Source organism: Coffea arabica, chromosome 2e (assembly GCF_036785885.1).
Source record: "Coffea arabica cultivar ET-39 chromosome 2e, Coffea Arabica ET-39 HiFi, whole genome shotgun sequence".
NCBI lineage: Eukaryota > Viridiplantae > Streptophyta > Magnoliopsida > Gentianales > Rubiaceae > Coffea > Coffea arabica.
This window is the reverse complement of record NC_092313.1, coordinates 25,884,779-25,911,405: the sequence shown is the minus strand read 5'-3', so window position 1 is coordinate 25,911,405 and position 26,627 is coordinate 25,884,779. Positions and strand designations below refer to the sequence as shown.

The 26,627-nt window shown below is 36.2% G+C and overlaps 3 protein-coding genes across 3 annotated transcripts; 2 read left to right on the top strand and 1 right to left on the bottom strand.

The window, feature by feature from the left end:
* Window positions 1–265: 265 nt before the first annotated feature.
* LOC113732167 (AAA-ATPase At4g30250-like) lies at window positions 266–2,338 on the bottom strand. Its single transcript, XM_027257814.2, has one exon. It carries the CDS (start codon window positions 2,018–2,020, stop codon window positions 434–436), a length of 1,587 nt encoding a protein of 528 aa, XP_027113615.1. The 5' UTR covers window positions 2,021–2,338; the 3' UTR covers window positions 266–433.
* A 6,591-nt stretch (window positions 2,339–8,929) lies between these two features.
* On the top strand, window positions 8,930–10,608 carry LOC113732166 (probable carboxylesterase 1). Its single transcript, XM_027257813.2, has one exon. It carries the CDS (start codon window positions 9,472–9,474, stop codon window positions 10,408–10,410), a length of 939 nt encoding a protein of 312 aa, XP_027113614.1. The 5' UTR covers window positions 8,930–9,471; the 3' UTR covers window positions 10,411–10,608.
* A 13,232-nt stretch (window positions 10,609–23,840) lies between these two features.
* LOC113728831 (zinc finger BED domain-containing protein RICESLEEPER 2-like) lies at window positions 23,841–26,124 on the top strand. The gene is made up of 5 exons (XM_027253192.1): window positions 23,841–24,046; window positions 24,584–24,919; window positions 25,019–25,304; window positions 25,532–25,963; window positions 26,056–26,124. Exons 1-5 carry the CDS (start codon window positions 23,841–23,843, stop codon window positions 26,122–26,124), a joined length of 1,329 nt encoding a protein of 442 aa, XP_027108993.1.
* Window positions 26,125–26,627: the final 503 nt, after the last annotated feature.

Sequence of the window (26,627 nt, the reverse complement as noted above, 5' to 3'; positions counted from 1 at the left end):
ATTAGTTTTTCATGTTAAAACATCTAACGGTATGGATTTTTCATCGGATTCTCCACCAGATTTTATAGAGCAATTCGTGCCGGATGATTTCTAGCAATCTCTAATAATAGTCATCTTTTTTTTTTCTTAAATATAAAAGTCCAAAATTTTCAAGAACATAAAATATGCCTCAATATATGTACACATATATATATATATATATATATATATATATATATATATATATATATATATATATATATGCGTGCGTGTGACAACCAAAAAATTGTAGTAAAAGTAAGCCAAGAAAAGGAATTCAGTCCCACGTACATAAGACTAGTCGAACTTTTCAAGAACATAAAATAAGCCTCAAAAGTACAACTAATTAAACAAAAACGATATTCAGCTCAGGAATGATGCAGCGAATCAGTCAGCACATAGCCAAATTACAAGTTCATACACCCCTTCTTCCAGAATCAGATTTAGTCAAAGATTTAAGTCTCACAAGCAAGTTGACCTTCCTCTCCCAAGAACAACTATATCCATCTTTCCTCTTCTTCCCTACAAGCTTTTCCGGTGAGCCCTCCCAGTTATCCGGCGAACCCATCAGCCTCCGGTCAAAACTTTCCAGTGATTTTGCCAGGTCATCATATTCACCACCCCCATGGTGATCTCCTGCTCCTTCAACACCCAAAATCTTTGCTTGCATGGCAGATATCGCAGCTTTGACCGCCACGTCAGCATCCCTCCTATTCCTCAACAAGATTTCAGCAATCTGAGCTGGCGTGAGGGCCCCACCTGATCTTATACAGCTCTCCGCAACATCAAAGGACGCATTTGAGTCCACCCCCAGATAGTTCTTCACCAAGGCCTTGAACGCATGCATGCCGCACGTGCCAAGGCTAACATGCACGTCCATGCGCCCACATCTAACAAGCGCCGGATCGACGTTGTCCCTGTGGTTTGTGGTGAAAACAATTACTTTCTCTTCTCCGCAACAAGACCACAGTCCATCCGTGAAGTTCAAGAGTCCTGATAAAGTCACCCGCCCGTCATCTCCACCTCCACTGTCACTGCAGCCGCGATGATCATGTCTGCTAGGAGGACCCTTTTTGTGGTTGTGGATGGATGATTCTCCCCTAGTCTTTGCTAGCCGGTCACCGGTGAGGTCAATCGAGCAGTCTATGTCTTCAATGACGATTATTGAACGATTGGTTGTTTGAATGAGCAAAGCCCTCAGCTCAGAGTTGTCTGAGACTTTGCTAAGTTCAAGATCGTACACATCATAGCATAAGAAATTTGCCATCGCTGCAATGAGGCTGGATTTTCCGGACCCTGGAGGACCGTGTAACAAGTAGCCGCGTTTCCATGCACGTCCAATTTTCTGATAGAACTCCTTTCCTTCAGAAAATGCTTTTAGGTCATCCATGAGTTGATCTTTTAGCTCTGGCTCGAGTGCTAGTGTCTCAAATGTGGAGGGGTGGCGAAAGGGAACGGATGACCAGCCGGATTCATACGAGCCATGTCCATTGTTGGTAAAGAGTCTCCGCTCTCTTGAAACTCTTTCGAACTCCTCAGCTTTTGTGGTGACGTGCTGGAGGTAGGGGGAAAGGAGAGTGAGGCGATGGCGCTTGGGAAGCTGGAGAGTGAAGCTTCTCTTTTCTTCGAGGGAATCTTGGATGGTCTCGACATGGTGAGTCCAAGAGAGATGGTGGCCGTCGAAAGAGTCGTGGACTGTATGATTTGGTGCAACAGTAAAGGCAATGCGGTTGGAAGATTTTGATCTTGAAAGGCTTAGACGGCGACAAGAGGAAGAGGAGTAAACAGAGTTTAGATAAAGGTTAACATGGCGGTAGAGATCATTAACGTCAACTCCACAATAGCCATTGAATTCTGGGATTTCAAAGTAGGCATGTGGGCTGAAGAAATCTTGGAGAGATTCATAGAATGAGTGCAGGAACGAGAGGAGTTGGGTTGGAAGAATGTTTTGGAGGACTGTCAGAAGGCCTAGCAGAGACCACAACTGTGACAATATCTCCATATTAATTTTCTGATGGAATTGAGGTTTTGTCTTTGTTTGTTGATGGAGTTGGATGGCGGGTTTTATATGCAAAGAGAAAAGACAAAGAAAAGCGCTGGAGTTTGCATGATATCGTAGAGGGATTGTTTGTGGCGGAATGGATTAGGATATGGTGGGATGGAGCCAAAGACAGAAGTCTGAAAGACACTGTTTAAGGGTTGAGAAAAGCAGCAGTAAAGATAAAGCAAAAAAGAAAGCAGAATGGTCTGCGTCTTTTCTTTTCTTTCATGTAGCTGAAGCTGAATTGGAGTCACACCATACTTTGTGCCCTTGAATGTCTTTTTGTTGAGTGAATAGATACAAAAAGTGGAATGACTCTTAAGTCCAACTTTGTTTAGTAAACAACTGAAGTTATAGTTGCTGTTTCAGCTCACTATATCATGCCTATAATTAATTAGGTTTCTTCACCTTTGATTTGCAAAATTAATATTGTGGTTGTTGGCATTTGTTTACTAGTCTCTTATTTCGTCATCCTCAAGCGGAATTTTTTTTGTAGTGCTTGGTCACCTAAAATGAAACTCTATGGTAATTTGTGACTATTGTTGACGCATGACATCATAGATGTTGATTTCAATCTCAATGGCAAGTTTTCTGCACTAATTGTCTCTTTAGGAAAGACTTTTGGTGGCATTTTAGAATACCTTTTCCACTTATCACAACATTGAAATATGGCACACTCCTTAAATTTTTAAGACTCTTTCTCAGCTACTTATTGGTCGAACTAAGCTAAGCAGCCTTGGGCATAAGGTGTGTTGAGTTTAGTAAAAAGCATGAATGATGGACACCACCACGTCTTATCCGTTTTAGTCCTTATCCAATGTACGATCATTAGTCCCAACAGGAATGACAGACATGAAATTTGCCAGGAAAATGAGGAGCCCATCTTGGACGTTACAGCAGCTGAGGGGATTTGCTTCACGACAAACACTAAATTAATGAAGATTTGCTCAAAGAACTGAAGAAGGTGAGGAGAGACATGCAATGTTCGAGACATGTGGATAATTACTCACTTGTTCTCTTGGGTCTGGAAATATACGTGCACTCTAAATTGTCTAGATAATGCTTTACCTTTTGTCAGATCGGTGGACAAATTCAAACACATGTTGTATATGTGCGTTATTCTTGATTTTGCAAAGGCCACATCAATTGCCGCACAAATCTTGGATTTTTGAGAAAGTAGTTTGAGCATTTTTACAACTTGCTTGTCAACCGTTTCTTCTGTGAGTACGTACAACTAGAAAAGGGTTCAATATTGTCGTGCATGAAATTTTGGATGTAGAAAAAGTGGTTTAAGATTCAAATCTATCCAACTCTTTCATCCCTCAATGAAACAAATTTGAGTCAGTCTACAAAGAGCTGTGGCGTAGCTTCATTTCAACCATGAAATAAATTTGATTTTAGTACTTGCCCTCTAAACATTTGATAAATGAAATGATGTAGCTTCAATGCTCAACCATGACCTCACCAGGAAGTGTTTTATTTACATCCCTGCTACTAATTTACAGTAATCTTTTATGTTATCAAAGAAACCCTTAATCTTAATCTATCAAACCTAATCTTACACTGCAGCAGTGATTGGTTTAACAATGTCTATGTGTCTGTGTCTGTGTGTGAGGAGATAACCGCTCCCGCAATGGGACATAAGCAGCTGGGCACCTTTTGCTTTTTTTTTTTCAACAGCCTGAATCAGACTTTTGTTGTTTTATAAACCTAATCCCAGAATTAACCTCAAAAGCCGGCAACTCTTGAGGCAATCCCAGGGACTTATATCCCAACCCAAACCCAACCCCAACCCCGATGTGGGACAAATGTACCTATAGGGGGGACCTGCTGCTAAGTGGGATACTACCACCCAATACCCTTTCAACCCTGAGGCAATTTGTCTTTTTTCAACAGCTGGGCACCTTTTGCTTTCGATAAATGCTTTTGTTTCTTATTCTTATCTTTATCCGTCGGGTAGTCTTTACAGGCAAGACAACTGTGCAGTCAGAATCATGGGTCTCCAGGTATTCTTCATTTTCTAAAGTACTCATCAATTGGTCATCATGAGAAAATGAACAATCTACTGACTACTTCCTCACTCCTAATCATATTTCTGACGACCCTTATGCATCAGGACTATTTGTTGTTAAAATAGTGGCTGCAGTACTTATCATAAGTATTCATCTCTTCATTTATTGCTGTCGAAGATTTTGAGGTTTAATCAACTATTAAGTAGGTAGTAACTATTTTGTTGCGTAAAAGTTAATTAAGTAGGAGGAAATAATAGTGGAAGAAAAACAAATATATGTGATTTGTTTGGATGGCCCATTATTTGGAAGAAACATGAGGCACTAATTGTCCCAAGAAATTCCCTGCAGCCAAAGCTTTATAAAATGTTATGCGCCTCCCAATAAAGTTACAACATTCGTTTATTTTCTTTCCTCTTTTCACTCTTTTTCTTGCAGTTGGAGGAAGAGCCATCTTTAGCTTTTTATTTTTTTTCATCTTTACTAATCCTTCTAGCAAAGTTGTATTTATTTGCTTAACCTAAAAAGACATATCTTTTGCAATCGAATTTTTTTTACATGGTTTGGAAAGGAACATTTCAGCAAGAATTGCCCAAAAATTAAATATTCTTTTTCCTTTTTAGCTCTTTCACTTTTACATTATAAATGGTTGAAATTCTAATACCCACAACAGAAAAGAACAGTGCTTTCTGTTGACATGTAACAAAAGCTACAAGCATAGTTGGTTTAGGTGAAAAAATTAGAGGTGGTCCGCCCAATGGGAAATCAAAATTTCTTGAGAATAAGAATAAAGACAAAAGGAGACTCACGTGGAATGTCAAAAATTCAAATGCCTCGTGTTCTTCCATTATCGTGCCTGATCTATGTCACCAATAACGACATAAAGGTTGCATCCCACATCTTATTCTTCTGCCATGGGAATTTATGTCTATTGTTGGTTTGATTATTTGATGATGAGAAATGTAAAAGGATATTAAACCCATTAAGAGGGTTTATAATGCAATATCTAGCTAGGTATTCTTAATATGATTATTGTTTTGGTGAAGGTAATCTTAATTACAGCTAAGTAGTCTTCTACATTTTTTTTCTTCTACTTGCAATCCCTTTACAAATCATCCATGAATCATCTGGTTAATTTACCACTGGTCCTATCCATATCTTCTTCACTATTAACTTATCAGGTTTTGCCTTTTGCTTTTTTGGGCCTAACACTTTAGCCAATGGAAAACATTATTCTCACTCCCAAGAATACCTTCATTAAAAGACATTTTTTTCATTGTTCAAGTCGAAAACCCTTTGTAATTCTAAATGTGATTCTTTTTCCAAGACTGTGCAATCATGAAGTAACATGGATTCTTTGTTGTTTCTTGCTTATAGCATTGACAAATATTCATGATCATTCTGCTTTTTACTGTTAGCAATGAATCATAAACATAAAATGGAGTACCTTTTTTTTGTGGTTTTCCCTTCTTGAGCTCATGTTGCTACCATCTTTCTATGAGCTACTAGTCAAAGGCTTTAGGAGTCTTCTTTACCAAGTTAGTTGTGGATGCCAAAAGATGGGGTAAGGGGTGGGCAAAAGAAAGAAGCATCAATTCTGTCTGAATTATAGCTTTATATGAAAGAGGAAAAGAAAAAGCATTTGACAAAAGCAATTAACAAAGGCCTACAAAATGAAGCTTTGGATTCTCTTTCAATGACAATTTATGTATGCGTGTGCTCATCTGCTTTTTTTTTTTTTCCCTTTTTGGTTTTGAATCAGGTGAAATCTACAGTTTTAGTCTCTTGTTTCTTGTTTTTGGGTTGTTAGAGGCCAAAAGCTTTATCATGCTACTAGCGTTTTCACTTATCTAATCTGAAAAATAAGCAAAATCCAAAATTTTATATTTTGGTCATTAAGGAGTAAGAGTTACAGGGGGAGGAATGAGTTGGGTAGTACGGGAGAAGGAGTGTAAGTGAGAAATTCCAAAAGGAGACTGAGTTACAAGGCTTGTAATATTTTCACCCATGAGCAAAGTCTAAATTAAAGTGCTGAACTCATTCTACTTTAAGACACCTTTTAATGATGCAAAATTCTGTTATTAGAATGAAATAGTTGTATTACAACTTTTTTTTTCACAGTTTTCTTAGGCATTTGCCAGTTCATGTCTTAAAATAAATGAATAGGTACTCGAGAAGAATTAAAAAAAATAAAAATAAAAATTGCAGCAAACGAGTTCCAAGACATTTGGATCATTTTCAGTTGAGCCAAGTACAACATATACTCTCTTTTAGCATTCCTCCATGAAATACAAAGGCCCCTTGCCGGAAAGCCCAAGGAGAAAATGTTGAGCCTATAGCCCACACATTGGTTTATTTCTATGTGAAAATGGATACCCATTCGGTCGTGGTTCGCAGAATAGGCTGCTAATAGCGAGAGATGGCCGAAGCAATATAAGTTTAGGGTAATTAATTACAAGCCTTGTACCATAATGAACCTCAACATGGCCATTCGTGAACTGTTCATTGAGATTGCACTGCGCCAACTTTCTTTTTGCAGTGTGCATAATAACTAGAAGATACTTATGTATACTTGATTTACTACCTGCATTGGTAGATTCTTTTTTTTTTTTTTCTTTCTTTAAGAGGAGACTGCAAACATTAGCAGAAACTTCACAGTATCTTTGACTAATTAATGTCCCTACTATGTAAGCCAATAATCCTAATCAACATTCAACATCACTTACTGTTTAATCTTGAACAAGAGAATGTACCTGTGATGTTTATGAATCACAACAAAATATGACTTATGCTTACCTAATAGTAAATCTTGACATGTATTCTTTTTGTATGTCATATGTATGTTTTCTCTAAGGTAGATCTTATGTTATATGATGTAGTTAAATCTGCAGGATACAACTTTGTGACGTCCTGCAAATGATTGCTCCAATTAAAGGAGAATTGCAAAAGTTCATATAAATTGCTAATACCGGAAATGTCTAAAGGTTCAACCAATATGATCAGCTAATGGCGCAGCTGGGATGGAACTTGTTACTCATATGCACTGCATCACCACTGCGATAGGTAAATTGCAGGAGAAACTGTGGATGGCAAAACTCAAGATGAGGAAGAACACATGAATTTGGCCATTGCAAATCCATCTCCTTCTGCCACTTTTTCTTTTTCACTTTTTTCCTTTTTTTTTTTCTTTCTCTTAATCTCTTGCTCATTACTACCATCACCTCCCATATCCTTCACCACCGCTACCTGCTTGTACGTATACCGTTGATCAATTGCAGCATGATTCGTAGATAACCAACTCATTGATTCCAATTACAAATTTGTTATGCAAAACTCTATTAAAAAAAACTTAATTAGTGTTGTGAGAGGGATGGAAGGGAAGCTGCAAAAGATGAAGTGGGAGATGGAGCAGTGGCAGTATGGAGGGTGGGAGAAGTGAGGGATGAAGTAGAGAGGCAAGGGCGGAGGAGGGGGGAAGAAAATGCAGCGGTACATAGGACTGATAGGAGAGAGGAGGAAGAAAGATATGCGTTCTTTTTCTCTCTCGTATTTTTTTTTTTCCGTTTCAATTTTGCTTTAATTTGGATCTTTTTATAGAATGTGGGTAATGAGAAGTGAAGGTGCCCAAATTTGTGCATCCGACCCTCAGCCGCCTTAATTAGGGAGCTCTTTTACCGGCCCTCATTCTAAAAATTTGATATTTGTAACAACTCACGTGATTTTGTTAATCTAATCCTACATCGAAATCTATTTGGCTATTCCCTCCTCTTAAATATTACAAAAATCAGTTAGTGCATCAATAACGAAAAATCACATCAAATAAAAATCTATAAACCCTAAATTCACAATCAAAATTATTCTTAATCCTCTCAGCATCTAATTTTTTCTGTCACTCTTTACACCCTTTTTAAAATTTGAAAATTTGTAGTTGACTTAGAATTCTAAAAAATCACTCTCAAATAACTGTGATTTATATGACTTGGAATTCTAAAAAGTCACTACTCTTATAATGAAAAAAATTTGTTTGCGGATGTCAACTTTGTTACAAAATGTTAAAATTTTATAGTGAGTCCCAGTAAGGAAACTCCTTAAGGAGGTTAAGGAATGGATTGGATGCACAAATCGGTGGGCAATGGGTTTTGGGTATTGGAAAATCACTTAGTTTAGGGGTTTTGGTACTTGAAATTACAATAATTCCAATACTACGCGCTTGGTCCAATGCAATGAAAATTAAAATATTAGAATCATGCCTTAAAATTTGGATTTCTGAATTTGTTTATTTAATTGATGACACGAATTTGGTTAATTAGTCTGCCAAGAAAAAGATATCATATGGCCTTCAAATTGAAGTTCAGATGTTGTAAGAATGCTTTCCTAAAGTATTCGATAAACAAGCATACATTGACCATTTCCAAAACATGGCAAATTATAATGCAAAAAATCTCCCAAGACTCCCTAACTCATCTGTATCCAACCAAAAAAAGAAAAAAAGAAAAAAAAGGGGAGCATAAACAAGCACATTACCGACCATTTCCAACATATATGCGACACTATTAAAACCACCCAAAAAAAAACAAAAAAAAAAACCAATCGACTATTAGCTGGACTACAATTGCAAAAAACAAACTTACACGACTCTCTAACTTTGTTAAGGTACCAAAAAAAAAAAATGAAAAGATCAACTGTCTCTTCATTTGCCGCCACGCCATATTCGCCAAGAATACTACTGTACTAGACTACTATTGCTTACACGTTTTACAATCTATTTAAAACTTTGGCGCCGCCACAGCTAGCGTGATAAATTGTTGTCTTAATTATATTGCTTCACAGGGAAAAGGGCAAAAAAGATGGACAATGTGATCACGAGTCTGGCCCAGTCTGGGTTCGGTCCGGTGGTTGTAGCCCAGTTGGGTGAGAGCCACCAACCAAGGATCGAATCCCAGTCGTTACCATTGACCGATGATGTTGGGCAGCCTCTCGCGGTCACGCAGTGGGATTAGTTGGGGCGTACGGTAACCAGTTCTCGGTCCCAGATACCCACTGTGCTGAAAAAAAAAAAAAAAAAAAATGTGATCACGAGTCTGTGTGATGTGTTCCAGTGACCCCTCTATCTATCATTCCATTCTCCTTTCTAATTCCAAAGCAAGAACCAAGCGCCCCCTCACAGTGGTCAGCCAGATGGGAGTCATTACCCTCTTATTCCCATTGTGGGAGTACAAAACCTCCCAACCAAACGGTGGCTAATAAATAAATTGAGTCACGTGGTGTGCACGGGGACCGAGAACGACGGAAATGGTCTTGGAAACGAAACCACCGGTTCCTTTTCTATTAGTTAGAAGATAAGTAAATCACAAGTCCAAATAATTGCCGCCGTCTCCATCTCTCCTTCCATCAATTCCAACAATGGACTCAACCCCATCAACCGAGGTGCTTCACGACCACCATCCCTACTTTCGTGTATACAAGGATGGCCGGATCGAGAGATTTAAAGAGTTCCCCTACACCCCTCCGTCAGAGGATCCCCAAACAGGCGTCAAATCCAAAGATATCCTTATTCCACCTGAGAATAACGTTTCAGTCCGCCTTTACCTTCCCAGAACCACCACTCCTGATGAAAAGCTTCCCATCATAATCTACATCCACGGAGGTGCTTTTGTGATTGAATCAGCATTTTCTCGTGTATACCATCCCTACCTTAACTCCCTAGCAGCTGAAGCCAAGGCGATTGCTGTTTCCATCGAGTACAGACTAGCCCCGGAGCATCCTTTCCCCGCATGCTATGATGATTCTTGGATAGCATTCGAATGGGTTCTTGCACATGCTAGTTCTGCACAGGGTCCTGAAGCGTGGATCAGTAACCATGCCGATTTTGCTAGAATCTTTTTGGCAGGTGATAGTGCTGGAGCTAATATTGCACATGACGTAATGGTCAGGGCCAGTGAAAAAATTGGACCAGGGGATGAAGTAAAAATCGCGGGGATGATTTTGGTCCATCCCTATTTTGGTGATGGTAAGCCTGATAAGCTTGATAAGCTTTTCTCCCTCATAGCCCCAGATAGCAGCATCTGTGATGATCCCAGGTTGCATCCTATGGCGCATCCTGATCTGTTGTCGAGGCTTGTTTGCAAAAGGGTCCTGGTCTTAACAGCGGAGAAGGATTTCGTAAGAGAGAGAAGTTTGCTTTACTACTGCGCATTGAAGAAAAGTAGATGGGATGGAGAATTGGAAATGATGGAGACTGAAGAGGAGGGACATTGCTTTCATCTGCCTAACCCAACTTCTGAGCGTGCCAGGGTTTTGATGAAACGAATTGTTACGTTTATCAATCAGGACTCCTCGTAAAGGATCCCCCACCAAGAGATCTATTTTCAATCATTGAAGAAAATAAAAAGGAGAGATAGAAGCTATAGCTCTCCCTCCTTTAGTAGAAGTTTAAGAGATTTTGCCGAACTCCAACTCCAATTTCATAACTTTTGTCTCACTTTCTGTAATGTTCTTGTAGTAGAAATTTCTTCTATTATTTTACTTTTTTTTTTCATATATTGTTTTTTGATTTGTTGTAGTTTGCTTTTTATCATATATATTTTTTTTTCTTTTTTCGTTGTTGAGGAAGTTCACGAAGGATGGATAGCAATAAAATACATTATGAGAAAGTGAACGGCGGTACAATAAGCGACATAGAAGATTTGTTGTGACCGACATAGGTGACGTGGATGTGTAAATAATTAGACATTAACTTCCATTCCAAGAGGAAAAGCCTTTAACCACTCGACTGTGTAGTAGTAATCTTGTTGTTGTGACTTGTGGACATCATTTTCGTTTCCCATTTTATTTCTTTAAAATGCCAAAATGCCCCACAATTTTTTTATTTTTATTTTTTTCCTATTATAAGGTAGGTCAAAGATGAAAGAATCTTGTTGCTCTTCTTTGACTTTCCTCTCATGAAGGTTGTCGTTTCATTTCACAAATTCTCTGGTTACAAATTCTCGGCTTCGTTGGTGACGAAGTCTCGGACTGTTGAGCCGTCGATTATCACCACTCCCATCTCTCGGTTCTCTCTGTGAGGCCAACTGCGTGTTTTCTTGCGTGTGTTAGTGTGTGTTCTTGCGTGAAGCAGTAGGGGTGTGCAAAATCGAAAAATTTCGCTTTACTGGCCGAATTCGAATTGAATTCAGAATTTTGAATTCGGTAATTCAGAATGAAAATTGAATATTCCGATTTCGAATTGATCGAATTCGGGTTGAATTCGGTAATGAGATTTTTCAAATCGAAATTCCGATATCGAAATCGAAATCGAAATTGATATCGAAATTTGAAATTCCTATTTCGATTTCAAATCTGTTTTTCATATATATATATAATATATAATATAACATTTATATTATAATAATAATTTTTATATTCATAAATTCGGTGAAATCGAAATTTACAGAATTGAATTCGGAATTGGTGAATTCGAAATCGAAATCGGTCGAAAATTTTGATACCAAAATTTCGAAAAATTCCGATTTCAAAGTTCCGAATTACCAATTTCGATTTCGATTCAAGTTGGATTTATAATTGGGAGAAACAAAGAGGAATTTTTTTAATCATCTTTTGTTTAATTGAATCGAGATATTTTCGCGAGACTGTTGAAAGGAGACGCATTTGATTTCGAACCACGTCTTTGCTTCACGGACAGACGTTTCGGGCACGTGGTTTTGTTTGGTGGGAGCTTCTTGTCAATTGCTGGTCAAAACAGGACATGTTCTATTGCTATATGACTTGCGAATCATCTGTCTTCCAAACTTTTTTTTTGCTTGACTTATTTTTTGAAGGGATTCTTACCAATATTTGCGATGGAAATGTTTTTTTTTTTTTTTTGGGTATACTGACCAATGCAATTTGTTAAAAATAAAATAAAATAAAATCACTTTAGTACCATCATCTGAGAGAGGGATACTCCCCTAACGTCTTCCAAAAGAAAGAGAATACAAAGAAAGGTAACCATTTGGTTGCAGCCCTTCTTCATCAAACAAGTCGCAAAACGGTTGGCTTCTCGAAAATTGTAACATTTTTTAGGTAACCATTGTAGTATTTTAACCTCAATACGACCTGCCCTAATTGTGCCATAAGTGTCCTTCACCATCCCAAACATTGTAAACATTTTTTGAATGGATTTTAATTTTATGTGAACTAGACACATAATTATTATGCGTGAAATTCACGTTAACGGTAACAGAATATTACACCTCTATTATTATAAGGAATAAGGACATTCAAGCAATTTACTTAAAATTATAAACATTAAAAAAATGTTACAACATTCAGGTACAATTGATCTGATAATTGTTCTTGCCCAGCAGTCTCTTTCATCATGGCATGGACAAAAGAAAGAGAATACAAGGAGATGGCAAGTGAGGTAAACATTAAAAATTCCATTTGGTTGCGGTTCTTCTTCATCAATGCATCGAAATAATGGTTGGCTTCTCGAAAATTATGCTTCGATATGGCCTGTCGTAACTGTCCCACGAGCGTTCTTCACCGTGGCATGGGATGAATTCCGTTTAGGGGTGGGCATAGATTGGATACCCATCCCTAATATGATTTGATTGATTCGACTCTAATATATCAAATGAACTATTTTGCGATCCTAATCTGCTTATAATATTTTCGGATACCCAAAAAAAAGAGGTGAGTTATAGGATACCCACCCCTAAAAAAAATTATTTTTCAATAAAAATTACTTTCCACTTAATATCAGCATATTTTACAATAAAAAAAACTTGCTTTCTAATTAATATTGGTAGAGATATTGTAATCAAAGTCCATACATCACCATTTTCACACATTTCATCAAATAATCAAATCAATCTCATAAATTTAGCACATATTAGAATTATAATATCTAATAGACAAAACGAATTTTCATGATAATTTTGAGTATATCACTATTCTCACACATTTCATCCTTCTACAACACAACAAATACATGGATAATAAGTATTTGGCAACTTCTCGAACTTCCTTAAGGATATTATGGTACAAGACTGCATTCCAAATGAGTCAACTGTGGAATCAAGTCTGGAAAAAAATTGAACAGAGTTAGTAATTTTTGGAGAAAGTATAACCAAAATAAACTTGAAAAATCTTTCCAACTTCCTTACATCTTTGGAATAGACCTTATGGCATTAAAGGTGATGAAAAGAAAAATAAATTTCTTGCACTAAAATAAAAAAAAGACAAATTTAAGAGACATAAGTGCAATAAAATAAATCAAATGAATAAATAAATGAAAGACACAAAATTTTTAATTATCTAGCTAATAGAAAATTGGAGCTCCAAACACTAATATTTGGGTTGTTAGATGCCAAAAGCTTTATCATACTACTAGCGTTTTCACTTATCTAATCTGAAAAATAAGCAAAACCCGGAATTTTATATTTTGGTCATTAAGGAGAATGAGTTACAGGGGGAGGAATGAGTTGGGTAGTACGGGAGAAGGAGTGTAAGTGAGAAATTCCAAAAGGAAACTGAGTTACAAGGCTTGTAATATTTTCACCCACGAGCAAAGTCTAAATTAAAGTGCTGAACTCATTCTACTTTAAGACACCTTTTAATGATGCAAAATTCTATTATTAAAATGAAATAATTGTATTACTATCTTTTTCTTCACAGTTTTCTTAGGCATTTGCCAGTTCATGTCTTAAAATAAATGAATAGGTACTCGAGAAGAATTACAAAAAAAAAAAAAAATTTGCAGCAAACGAGTTCCAATACATTTGGATCATTTTCAGTTGAGTCAAAAGTACAACATATACTCTCTTTTAGCATTCCTCCATGAAATACAAAAGCCCCTTGCCAGAAAGCCCAAGGCCCTATAGTCCTTGTTTGGACTAAATCGCCCTCCAATGAGAAAATGTTGAGCCGATAGCTCACACATTGGTTTATTTCTAAGTGAAAATGGATACCTATTCGGTCGTGGTTCGCAGAATAGGCTCCTAATAGAGAGAGATGGCCAAAGTAATATAAGTTTAGGGTAATTAATTACAAGCCTTGTACCATAATTAACCTCAACATGGCCATTCATGTTCATTGAGATTGCACTGCACCGACTTTCTTTTTGTAGTGTGCAAAATAACTAGAAGATAGTTATGTATACTTGATTTACTAGCTGCATTGGTAGATTTTTTTTTGTTTTAAGAGGAGACTGCAAACCCTATCAGAAAGCTCATGGTATCTTGACTAATTAATGTCCTTACTATCTAAGCTAATAATCCTAATTAACATTGAATATCACTTATGATGTGATACGAACTCTGTTGAAGACGAAACCCGTGACTCACTCGCACGATCTAGACAACTAACATCGAAGGTTTGGCAGCAAAAAAAATTTGATCCTAATAATCCTACGAGTTATGAACAATATTGATACGATCTCAACCCGTAACTAATCGAATTAATGAACCAAATTGTAAGTAGAAGTACACCACAATCAAGGAGGTACTTGATTGATAAGTTCGGATCGAATAACTTAAGAAAAACTCTCAGGTATTCAAAGGAAACTCTCTTGGATAAGAGCAAGTGATTAACTCACCATTGTTATTGTAAAATCTGATTAACTAAAAATATTGGAGAAGACTAGGTTATTTATAGCCTTACAATGACTCAAAACCTAAAACTATTTGGAATTGTCTAGAATCCTAATGTGATTTGGAATCACTTATTTTCCTAAAAAAATAACAAAAAGTCGGCCCATTTTGAGACACAATCTGGCCGAATTAACTAAAGCTAGTAAACAAATTAGCAAGGTAATTAACATTAAAACCCTTGCTTAACAACACCAAATAAATGACACAACTTGAAACTCGAATAACTTGAGCATGTGAAATCTTCATGGACTAGAGTGGGGGATCCAGATCATATCATTCCCCTCCTCTTGAAAACGATTTGTTCACAAATCGATGGTGCGCTTAAAGAACAACAATGTTGGAAATAGATGAATGACTACGAGCCATGTTGCATGTCGTTTGGTCAACTTCGGGAAGCTCTCAAACAAGGACATGCGCCAAGGTAGGAAAGAGCTTGTGTAAGGCATATGAAAATTCCAAATTGCAATCCAAAACTCTCTAATTAGCTTTTGGTCATGGATTTTCACATTGGGACCTTGATTGTGCAAAGGTGAAAAATTTAGCACTAGTTGACATTGATTTGGATCATCTTGCATGGATAAAATGGGAGCAACTTGTTGCATGGATGAGGCACTAAACAACTCGGGGAGGACAGTTTTGAGATCTTACGTGACACACAATTTCTCATCTTCCAACATATAAGGTAGCAAACAATTGAATTCCACTTTATGAGGGTTACTCGAACTAGCACAAGTTGAAATTGAAAAAGTGAGCACTTGATCACCAACTTTTGGAAGTGTGAATAAACATGAAAGATCACCACTTTTAGCTGGAATGAGCATGAAATCAGTTTGTAAGTCTTTAATCAAAACTGAAAAATTTTGGACAGCTTTACAACCTACAAAAACACAATAATCTTCAACTTGAAACAAATCAGAAATTGGATAAAGAAGCAATGGTACATCATCAACTAAATGGTAAGAAGGTATAGAACAAGATTTAAGTGTGAAAACTCCCTTTGGCACTTCATTATTCCTTCCACCAATTGATTCAATTTGAGAAGGCATTGCTAGCTTTTTATACTTTTCTTCAAAATCTTCATGGTGGGTTTGAATTAATTCCCCTTTGGTATGGACAGATTTGAATTAAAATTGTTTCATGAGGTAATCCCAAATAGATTTAACTCTTAGAAGATACACTTCATGGAAACTAGTGAATTGTACAAGTGACTTTGGAATGGAGTATGACATGACTAGCTTCACTTGACTTTGCTTAATCTGCACAAAAGAAGAAACACTAAACAAAGCAAAGGTAAGTTCGTTAGGAAAACAATAAGCCCTCATATTTTTGCTCAAAATCGACTCACTTTCTCTTTGTTCTTCCTTTTTACGACTCATCTAATCAGATTTTTTCATCTCTTTTTCTAATTTAATGCCCTCGATTGTTTTCTCATTATCAACCTCCTCAACAAATGGTTCAATAGGATGAGATACTCCTTTGTTGGGAATAGGCTCAGCTACCTCCTTCTTAGAAAACTCACTTTGATAGCATCTATTTGACTCCATTTGTTTTTGGTATAGAAGACGTTGATATGTCTCCCAAAATGACTTCTCATGAGATAGTTCAACTCTAGGTTTAGGCCTATAAATGTTGAATGAGCCTTCTTATCACCTCTTGTATAAATTGACTTTAAAGAGGTAGATTGCATGGAACCACTCCTTTTGAAAGATTCATTCTCGCGCTTAGGTTTATGGTTGTGTTCCCTCGACCTTTGTTCCCAATCTTCAAGGTTGGCGTCTACATTTGAATCACTAGACTCATTCAAAGGTTGTGTCCCTCTAGATTTCTTAGAGGACTTCTTTGATGAATCCAAATGATCCACTTCCTCATGTATGGATTCGATCTTAAGGTTGAACCTCCTTTGAAATTCTGCCCACATAGCATCCATTTTTAGTGCAAGTTGGGCGAGGGTAAGCTTATTTTCATTCGCCATGTTTAAACCTGTAAAACAATAAACAAGTGAATGGAAAATACCTCACTCTCTCCCTTCGTGTTTCTCTCAGTCTCGTGTATCATTCAAATGTTTAAAACACTCTAATGTTCTCACTAATCATTTCTTAAGTTACTTGATTGCTTCTCTTGAAGAAATCAGAATTTTTCTCCAAGAAATTCAACCAAACTTCACTCAAGTTGCACCCAAAATGTGGCATATTAATGGCTGAAATTTTAGGGTTGATTAGACTGTTTTAGTGATTCAAAAATGCTGTGAAAACTCGCTGAAAATCCCAGGCCTTAGTTCCCAAAAAGGTAACTCAAGGTTTGGAAGTGTTTGACTTTGACAAGGACTCAATTTAGAAACTAACAACTAATTAAATTCTAGACTGATATGGACTCTTTTTGGTGCTACTAGACACGAAAAACAATCTGAAAAAGACTCAAAAACACTAATTTATAAAGTTGGACAGAATACTAGTTTCGACCAAACAAGAATCAAGGTGGTAGAATTTAGTTGGATCCTAGAGTGACTCTACCCGATTTTGCACTTGGCTGATTTTGGGAGTTGTAAGCAAGGTTTAATGGGTTGTTTTTGGGTAGTTTAGTGGCCGATTTTCTGGTTCCTTACGGGTACAAAGGTGACCAATTAGAATTTGGTAATTTGAGTGCAACTAAAATTTGTTTTACAAACCCAAGTCAACTTGGTTTCCTTTTTGTTTTCTCCTTGTGATCCGATTTTGTTTCCTTTTTTTTTTCTTGCGTTTCTTTTTTTTTGGTAAACGCAATCAAATTTCTTTTTCTTCTTTTTCAATTCGGATCACACACAAGAAACAAGAATTTTGTTTGATTTTCTTGTACAAGATTAGCCCTAATTTCAAGAAACAAGAACTAGGGTTTGGTTTGTTCAAGATATGGTGACTTTGACTTCAAGAATTCAAGAACTCTAGAATACCAACCCAATACTTCAAGATTCACTCAAGAATTTTCAAAAAATTCAAGAAATTATCAAGATTCCCAAGAATAAAAGTAAACAGCCTTGTTTAGTGCAAGACACAAAGTTTCCCAACACCCTTTGTTCAAGAAATCCAAGTGAGCACTTCGGATTTCAAGAACAACAACAGCCATCAGATTTGTTTCTTATCTTTTTTTTTTGCTCCAACAATTTCAAGAAGCAGGGACATGACAATCAAGAACAATTTGGACAGCCGCAACAAGAATAATTCGGACAGCAACAAGAAATGCAGCAACAAAGAAACGATTCGGATAGCAAGAAAACTAAAATAAAACTAGCGACTCAAAAATTTTTTTTTTTGAATGACACACGAACTATTTTGGAACAAGAGTGTAAGACTCGAAACACCAAAAAAAAAAAGAAAGATATAACTTGGTGGTTGTCAACTAGTTCTGATTACCAACTAATGTGACATGAACTCCGTTGAAAACGAAACCCGTGACTCACTCGGATAATCTAGACAACTAACATTGAAGGTTTGGCAGCGAAAAAATTTGACCCTAATAATCCTACGAGTTACGAACAATATTGATACAATCTCAACCCGTAACTAATCGAATTAATGAATCAAATTGTAGGTAGAAGAACGCCACAATCAAAGAAGTACTTGATTGAAAAGTTCGGATCGAATAATTTAAGAAAAACTCTCAAGTATTCAAAGGAAACTCTCTTGGACAAGAGAAAGTGATTAACTCACCATTGTTATTGTAAAATCTGATTAACTAAAAACATTGGAGAAGACTTGGCTATTTATAACCTTACAATGACTCAAAGTCTAAAACTATTTGGAATTGTCTAAAAATCCTAATGTGATTTGGAATCACTTATTTTCCTAAAAATAATAACAAAAAGTTGGCCCATCTAAGACACAATCTGGCCGAATTAACTAAAGCTAGTAAACAACTAAATTAGCAAGGTAATTAACATTAAAACCCTTACTTAACAACACCAAATAAATGACACAATTTGAAACTCGAATAACTTGAGCATGTGAAATCTTCATGGACTAGAGTGGGGGATCCGAATCATATCAACTTACCATTTAATCTTGAACAAAGAGAATGTACTTGTGATGTTTATGAATCATAACAAAATATGACTTATGCTTACCTAATAATAAATCTTGACATATATTCTTTTTGTATGTCTTATATATGTCTAAGGTAGATTTTATGTTATATGATGTAGTTAAATCTGCAGGATACAACTTTGTGATGATCTGCAAATGATTACTCCAATTAAAGAAGAATTGCAAAAGTTCACATAAATTGCTAATACCGGAAATGTCTAAAGGTTCAACCAAGGCAACTAATATGATCAGGAATACTAACAAATGGCGCAGCTAGGATGGAACTTGTTACTCATATCCACTGCATCACCACTGCGATAGCTAAATTGCAGGAGAATCTGTGGATGGCAAAACTCAAGATGAGGAAGAACACATGAATTTGGCCACTGCAAATCCATCTCCTTCGGCCACTTTTTCTTTTTCACTTTTTTCCTTTTTTTTTTCTTTCTCTTAATCTCTTGCTCATTACTACCATCACCTCCCATATCCTTCACCACCGCTACCTGCTTATACGTATACTGTTGATCAATTGCAGCATGATTCGTAGAAAACCAACTCATTGATTCCAATTACAAATTTGTTATGCAAAACTCTATTAAAAAAAACTTAATTAGTGTTGTGAGAGGGATGGAAGGGAAGCTGCAAAAAATGAAGTAGAAGAGCAAGTGGGAGATGGGCAGTGGCAGTATGGAGGGTAGGAGAAGTGAGGGATGAAGTAGAGGGGCAAGGGCGGAAGATAGGGGAAGAAAATGCAGCGGTACATAAGAGGGAGGAGGAAGAAAGATATGCGTTCTTTTTCTCTCTCGTATTTTTTTTTTCCGATTCAAGTTTGCTTTAATTTGGATCTTTTTCTAGATTATGGGTAATGAGAAGTGAAAGTGCCCAAATTTGTGCATCCGACCCTCAGCCCCCTTAATTAGGGAGCTCTTTTACCGGCCCTTACTCTAAAAATTTGATATCTGTAACAATTCAGGTGATTTCGTTAATCCAATCCTACATCGAAATCTATTTGTCTATTCCCTCGTCTTAAATATTACAATATCAGTCAGTGCATCAATAACGAGAAATCACATCAAATAAAAATCTATAAACCCTAAATCCACAATCAAAATTATTCTTAATCCTCTCAACATCCTTTCAACATTTCATTAAATATTTCAAACAAAGTTCACTAATGAAATTAAGGATGTTACACATTTTGCTAAACTAGCCTCTTATGTTGAAGGGGTAACAATGGTTTGTTTCATCCATGCTTTTAATCTGGAAATCCAAGGACAAAAGGATAGCGAAAAACAACACTTCAAAGCATACACTACAGAGGTTGGAAGTCAAATTTCGATAGCAATCCCAAATGAAGATCACAAAAGATGTTCCCAAATTTCATATCAATGCTCATGATCCTTTATGATGGCGTCCTCCTAAAGAACTTGATGGAATTTATGTAAATGCAAGTTAGCAATCTAATTAGTGGGCAGTTAGTATTTCAATTTATAATTGTTTAGGATATAGCACTACTAGAAAGTTTATGACCGCCTGCTAAATCACTTGGCAATGGGAAAGTAGAAAAGATATTAATATTAAACCAGTGATTAGTTTCTAAGCTCTGTTATTTTACTCAAATGATGAATTTGTATGCTTAATTCTTCTTTCTCCCTTTTATTAATCTTCTAACTTCCTTTAAACAATTTTCTTCTTACAGATTCGGATGATTGCAACTCTCAGCTCCATTAGTTTTTAGCATATATAATGGAACCAATCATTATAGTATTTTTTTTCCTTTTTGGCTTTGGATTCTTGAAAAAATTGCTGTTGAGATTTTAAGTAGGATCTAAATTATGTCAATATCTTTGAAACTACAAAATTGAAATCCAATTCTAGACTTTTACCTGAATGAAAAATGTATTTATGAACTATATTATGATCCATTAATTTTTAATCCAAAATTCAAGAGACCAAGATACATAGTAAGGGATCAAGCCATAATAGCTGATTATTTATTACCTCTTTAGTCAAGAATATATAATTAATTGAGAAATATTTGATATTAATATGTTTAATTCAAAAAATAAATTTATCAATTATTACTTTGAATAAATGTATAAGCATAAAAAAATTTAAGTGTAAATGCAAGGTTAATATTCGGAATACAACCTTATTTTTCTATAGATTTTTAAAATTATTTTGACTTTGAGGGAAAATAAAATACCAAAATTGATATTTTTCTAATAAGAGCAGACATATCATGACAAGGGATTTAAATGCTAGATTCATTATTTACAAATCATATACAAGTGCATCGCCTACTTCAATTTATAATTTTCTTTCATTTTATAACCACTCTCCTTATTCTTTGGGATTAGTGGCAAGAAGAGATACAAAAATTGATAAATTTTTCAGATTACAAAGAAATTGGGTAAGAGATGATTTAATTGATGGCAAAAAAATAAAACCAAATATGCAAGTTATGAGCTTTATTCATTTAGAAAGCAATTTTTGAGGTTTTTATTTGTCTGAGATTTATTGAAAAAAATATGATAAAACATATATTTTTACGATGTGGGAAAAATATTAAGATATATAAATCATGTCTTTAATAAATATTTAAAAAGGAATATGGGAAAAATGATATTGTTTGCAATAAGACTATAAAGCATCTAAGGAAGATATATATAATCTATTTTACATAATTAAAATGAAATAGTCAGTCTAAGACTTATTTTAGCCAAGCCGTATTTAATTAGAAAGCAAATTTTAAGGTTTTTATTTATTTGAGGTTTTTCACTTTTTTTAAAATAATTTGATATCTTGCTTAACTTTGGACCATTAGATTTGTATAGAGTTGTTAATCAAACCGGGTAGCTCGCGAGCCGAGCTCGACTTGGCTCGATAAGGGCTCAGCTCGGCTCGTTTACAGAGAGAAACAATCCGAGCTCGAGCTCTACTCAGTACTCATTTAATACACTAAGCTCGGCTCATTGATGCTCAATAGGCTGGAAGAGTAGGGGCATTAGCATCATTTTATTGTTTATGCGGTACTCTAATCTAAGTCATTCTCCCGTTTGTAGCCCTAATTTTTCTTTCCTCTTTTGGTCTTACTTTTTCCCGTTCCACAGCCGCAGCCGCAACCGCACAACCGCACCCTCAATTCTCACCACCGTCACTGACTTACCATTCTCCGATTCATCCATCATCTCACCTCCATCAGGACTATCACCTATCCGTCCACCATCTCACCACCAGGCGCCATCCTTAATTTTTCTTTCCTCTTTCGGTCTTTCCTTTCCCCGTTCCACAGCCGCAGCCGCACCCTCCATTCTTACCACCGTCACCGATTCACCAATCCATTCATCTCACCTCCATCACCAATCCGTCCACCATATCACCGCCATCATTCAATCCTCTTGTCGTGAATCAGTAAGCAGCGCCATACGGAGCCACCTCGGTAGAGTCAGGGGCCACTACCATATCCCGATTCGCTGCATTCTGGTAACCATTTCTTCTCAATTTTTGCAATTTATTTTGGTTTTAAGAGGTTGTGTGGGTTTTGGTTAATGGTAGATAGCCCCGTATCCCGTATGGCTTCCCCGTATCCCGTTGGCTTCCTGTTTTTTATCTCTATATTTTATCCCAAATTTCACCTGCACGGATTGCTTATGCATCGCTTAGTGTTATCATCTCTCCTTGGCTTTGAGATCAGTCTTTGGCTGGCTTTGTTTCCTGCCCTTTCTTGAGTGTCAAAAATTGGTGGTCAAGTGGAAAAAACTAGATACCAGTATTTTACTGAGTGTAGGCTGAAAAAGACTTTAAAAGTATAATATGAAGAAATAAGAAAACAAAAAGAAGTAAAACAAGAGAAGAAAGCTTAGGTTTCTCGACTAGGAAAATGGAGCCCATAATTAGAACTATGCTCCATTGCAAGCTGCCCAAGAACGCTGTTACGCAGTACAATTATAGGTAAAATAATTTGGAAATCTTGGGTTTTATGCTCATTTAGGAATCCTATGGTGAGATAATTGGTTGAGTTTACATGTCTATTATATTGGATTAGTTCTTCTTCTCATCATTTCTCATTGTACATTTAATTCTCAATTTTGGTTTGGAGGCCACTTACGTTATTCTTCCTCTTGATCTTTCTTGTAGTCATACTGTTCCCCCACTGGTCAAACTCCTTTTCTTCTGGAAATGACAATTTGGAAGCCTTCAATTATGTCTTAGCAAAAGTAATATTATTTATTTGTAATGAGTGAGAATGGCTTATAAATACAGATATGTTTTTTTTCATACATTAGCAGGCAAATGAGCTTATGATTATATTTTTTGTCAACTGTTACATATTTCTCATAGATTATACTCTTAGAATTAAGTTTCCAAGTTGTGTTCAATCTTTAGGATGGAGCCAGTCTTCAAAAGAATTATTGCAACTTTTTTTCTAAAATATCTTATATCTGCAAATAGAGAATATGCAACCACTTGGGTTTATTTTGGTTTTCTACATATTTTGGACTTGGGTTGAATTGGCAGCAGTAGGGGTTTCAGTTTCATTTCGTTCAGACCATGGAATAGTTGCTGCGATTAAACTTGTGTCTCTAAGAAAATAAAGAAGGAAACATCACTTTTTGTCTCTGTGCTCTTTGATTTCTGCATTTTCTAATCCATGTTATAGAACTGACTGTTGATATTTCTTTAACAGAGCTAGTCATCTTTTTTTCTTTAGCATGTGATATTTCTTCCTGTTTTGCACTTTTGTTTAAACTTGACAGTGAAAGCATTTTTCAACTTGGAAGATTCTGCAAGGCAAAACTTTCTTCATTTTAGTTTCTTCATTTCAGCAAAACTAACTTTTTGTTTGGATTGCCATTTTAAGAGTTTTTAAGAGCTTTTCTCTGTTATTTCATTAATCTGAATGTAAGCTTGAGAATTGAGATATGAACAAGTTAAAGAAATGTTAAAATTGACTTGAAGTGGGCATTATTTCTTGGAATTTGTTTTATTACTTTTGTACCTTATTTCTTAGAAATGTTATTCTAAATTTCTGTTTTGGCTAATCAGAATCTATATTGGTTATTAAATGTGTTTTGATTAAGGAATGTACAGCTCTCCAATCAACTCATTTCAAGGTTCATCATCAAATCCTGTGATGGAGCAAAATAATGAAGATATGGAACAATTGAACTACAACGAAGAAAAAGCTGATGAGATGAGTGAAAAAGAGATAGAAATGATAGAAGATAAGGGCAATGAAGGAGGACAGCAAGTAGATGGAGATGAAGGAGCTGGTCATTTTGAGAAAAAGTAAAGGAAGAAGAAATCCAGCATATGGGATGAAATGACAACAGTAGTGCTAGATAATGGGACGGTCAAAGTGAAGTGCAACCATTGCAAGGAACTTTTTGCCAAAAGTGCAACCGGAGCCATATCTCAACACAAGAGACACTTGAATTCTTGCCTACAAAGAAAGATGGCCATTGGGGAGCTAAGCAAACAAAAGCAACAAGTGTTGTCATTCACCGAAGGCCCAAGTGATGGTATCACTTCCATCACAAATTTCTCGTATGATCATGCCAAGATAAGAGAGCTTGTATCACACATGATTCTTGCATATGAGTACCCCTTTTCTATGATGGATCATGTAATTTTCAACAAATTCATGAAAGTGACTTCTCCATTTTATAAAAAGATTAATTGGTAGACTGTTAAGGAAGATTGCATTAGTACTTATATAATTGAAAAAATGAAGTTGAAATCATTGTTGAAAGGTGCGGGTAGAATTAGTATTACCATAGATTTGTGAAAATCTGGTCAAAAAATTCAATATATGGTTGTGACTAGTCATTTTATTGATTCTGATTGGGTGCTACAAAAATATGTGTTGAATTTTTGCAATGTTCCTCCTCCTCATACTGGAGTTATTATAGCTGATGCTCTAAATAAGTGCTTTATTGATTGGGGGATTAAGAATAAGGTTTCTAGCATAACTGTTGATAATGCTTCATACAATGATGTGTGCATTAGGAGACTTAGAGAGGATTTTTCTCTAAGAAAGAGATTAAGTATTGGAGAAAAAAAATTTCATGTTAGATGTTGTGTACATATACTTAATCTCTTAGTGCAAGATGGTCTTGGTCAACTTGGTGGTATGATTGATGTTGTTAGAGAAGAGATAAAGTACTTGAATAATTCTGAATCCAGGCTTCTTGAATTTGCCAAAATTAAAAAACAGCTTCAGTTGCCTTCTAGAAAACTAATTTTGAACTGTCCAACAAGGTGGAATAGCACCTATTTGATGTTAGCTTCAGATTTAGAGTTCAAAGATGTCTTTCCAAGATATGCAAACATTGACCCCGAATTTCACTATGTTCCTACTGATTTTGAGTGGATGAAAGTGGAAGAAGTATGCAAATTTTTAAGAATATTTCATGAATTCACTGATATGATTTTCGGGTCCGAGTATCCAACAGCTAACATTTTTCTTGTGGAACTCTATAGGATTAAAGATCTTTCAAATGAAAAAGTTCTTGACCCTTTTGAGCATATTCGGCTATGGCTGAAAGTATGTCTGCTAAATTTGATAAGTATTGGGGGAAAAGTAATGCGCTGCTATCTTTGGGTGTAATTTTGGATCCGAGATACAAAATGTTTCTTGTTAATCATGCTTTTTCGGTTATTTATGGTGAGGATGCAACTCCTAGATTCGTGGCTGAGATTAGAGACATTCTTTATGAGTTTTAAAATGAATATGTTGATTGTCACATTGTTTCCCATTCTGAACAACAACAGAGGCAGGTTGTAAAAATGAGACAAAATGAAGGTTTCAGTTCTTCTAGTAAGAAACAGAAAATGACTAGACCCGTCGTTTTAACTGGTAAAGAAAAGTTTCACATGCATGTGAGTGAAATTGACAGGGCTTCACCAAAAAAATCAGATTTATATATTTATTTAGCGGAAAGTAGGTATGCTTGTGATGCAAATGCAAATCTAGATGTTTTGGGTTGGTGGAAAGGGAAAAGATTGAGATTTCCTATCTTGTCGAGGATGGCTGCCGATATACTCACCGTTCCTATTACAACTATGGCTTCAGAATCTACTTTCAGCGCCGGAGGTAGAGTAATTGATGATCGACGAGCTTTTATGTCAGTTGAGACGGTGCAAATGTTGCTTTGCGGCAACGATTGGATCCGCAGTCTTCATGGCCTAAAGAATAAGTCTCGCGTAAGTAATTGATTGGATGTTTTTGTTGTTGTTACACTTTCGTTATATCCGATTTTGAAGAATTTTATAACTGTCATACTTTTGTTTTGTAGGAATCACTTGATGCGGTCAAATCAATCACATTTGAGGAAGTTGAACTTCCTGAATCATTCACAACCTGATTTGGTGGCCGTTGATGTTACTTGGTGGCTGTTTATGTAATTTTTCATGTTGTAATCTGATCTGGTTTGGACATTTTGGTTTGGATATGTTGTAATCTGATCTACTTTGGACATTATAATCCGAGTTTGGACATTTTGTTCCTCTATTTGATGGTTTTTGCTGCAGTTTTAACTTCTTTTTAACTCCATAATTATTAGGTTCTGGCTTTTTATATTCGAGCTTACTGTAGTATTAGACTCTGCCTTATATTGTCATTTGGCATGGCTTGTCGAATTGAAGATGATATATCAGAGAATGTGTATCTTCTTTTGTCAGGTTAAATATGAGTGTGCAAGGAGCTGATATGGTGTCTCCCATAAACGAGCTCGAGCTCGAAAAGCTCGGCTCGAGTTCCACTCGAGTTTCGAGCTCGATAAGCTCTGCTCGATTTCAAACTCGAGTTCGACCTCGAACTCGAGTTTTCTACCCAGTACATAGAGTCGATCTCGAACGCCTTGTGAAG

Excerpts from the sequence above, each read along its gene's own strand:
- LOC113732167 (XM_027257814.2), bottom strand. The coding sequence starts at position 2,020 with ATGGAGATATTGTCACAGTTGTGGTCTCTGCTAGGCCTTCTGACAGTC.
- LOC113732166 (XM_027257813.2), top strand. The coding sequence starts at position 9,472 with ATGGACTCAACCCCATCAACCGAGGTGCTTCACGACCACCATCCCTAC.
- LOC113728831 (XM_027253192.1), top strand. The coding sequence starts at position 23,841 with ATGTACAGCTCTCCAATCAACTCATTTCAAGGTTCATCATCAAATCCT. Across the intron at positions 25,305-25,531 it reads ATATTCGGCTATGGCTGAAA|AGGCAGGTTGTAAAAATGAG; the intron begins GTATGTCTGCTA and ends GAACAACAACAG. Across the intron at positions 25,964-26,055 it reads GCCTAAAGAATAAGTCTCGC|GAATCACTTGATGCGGTCAA; the intron begins GTAAGTAATTGA and ends TTTGTTTTGTAG.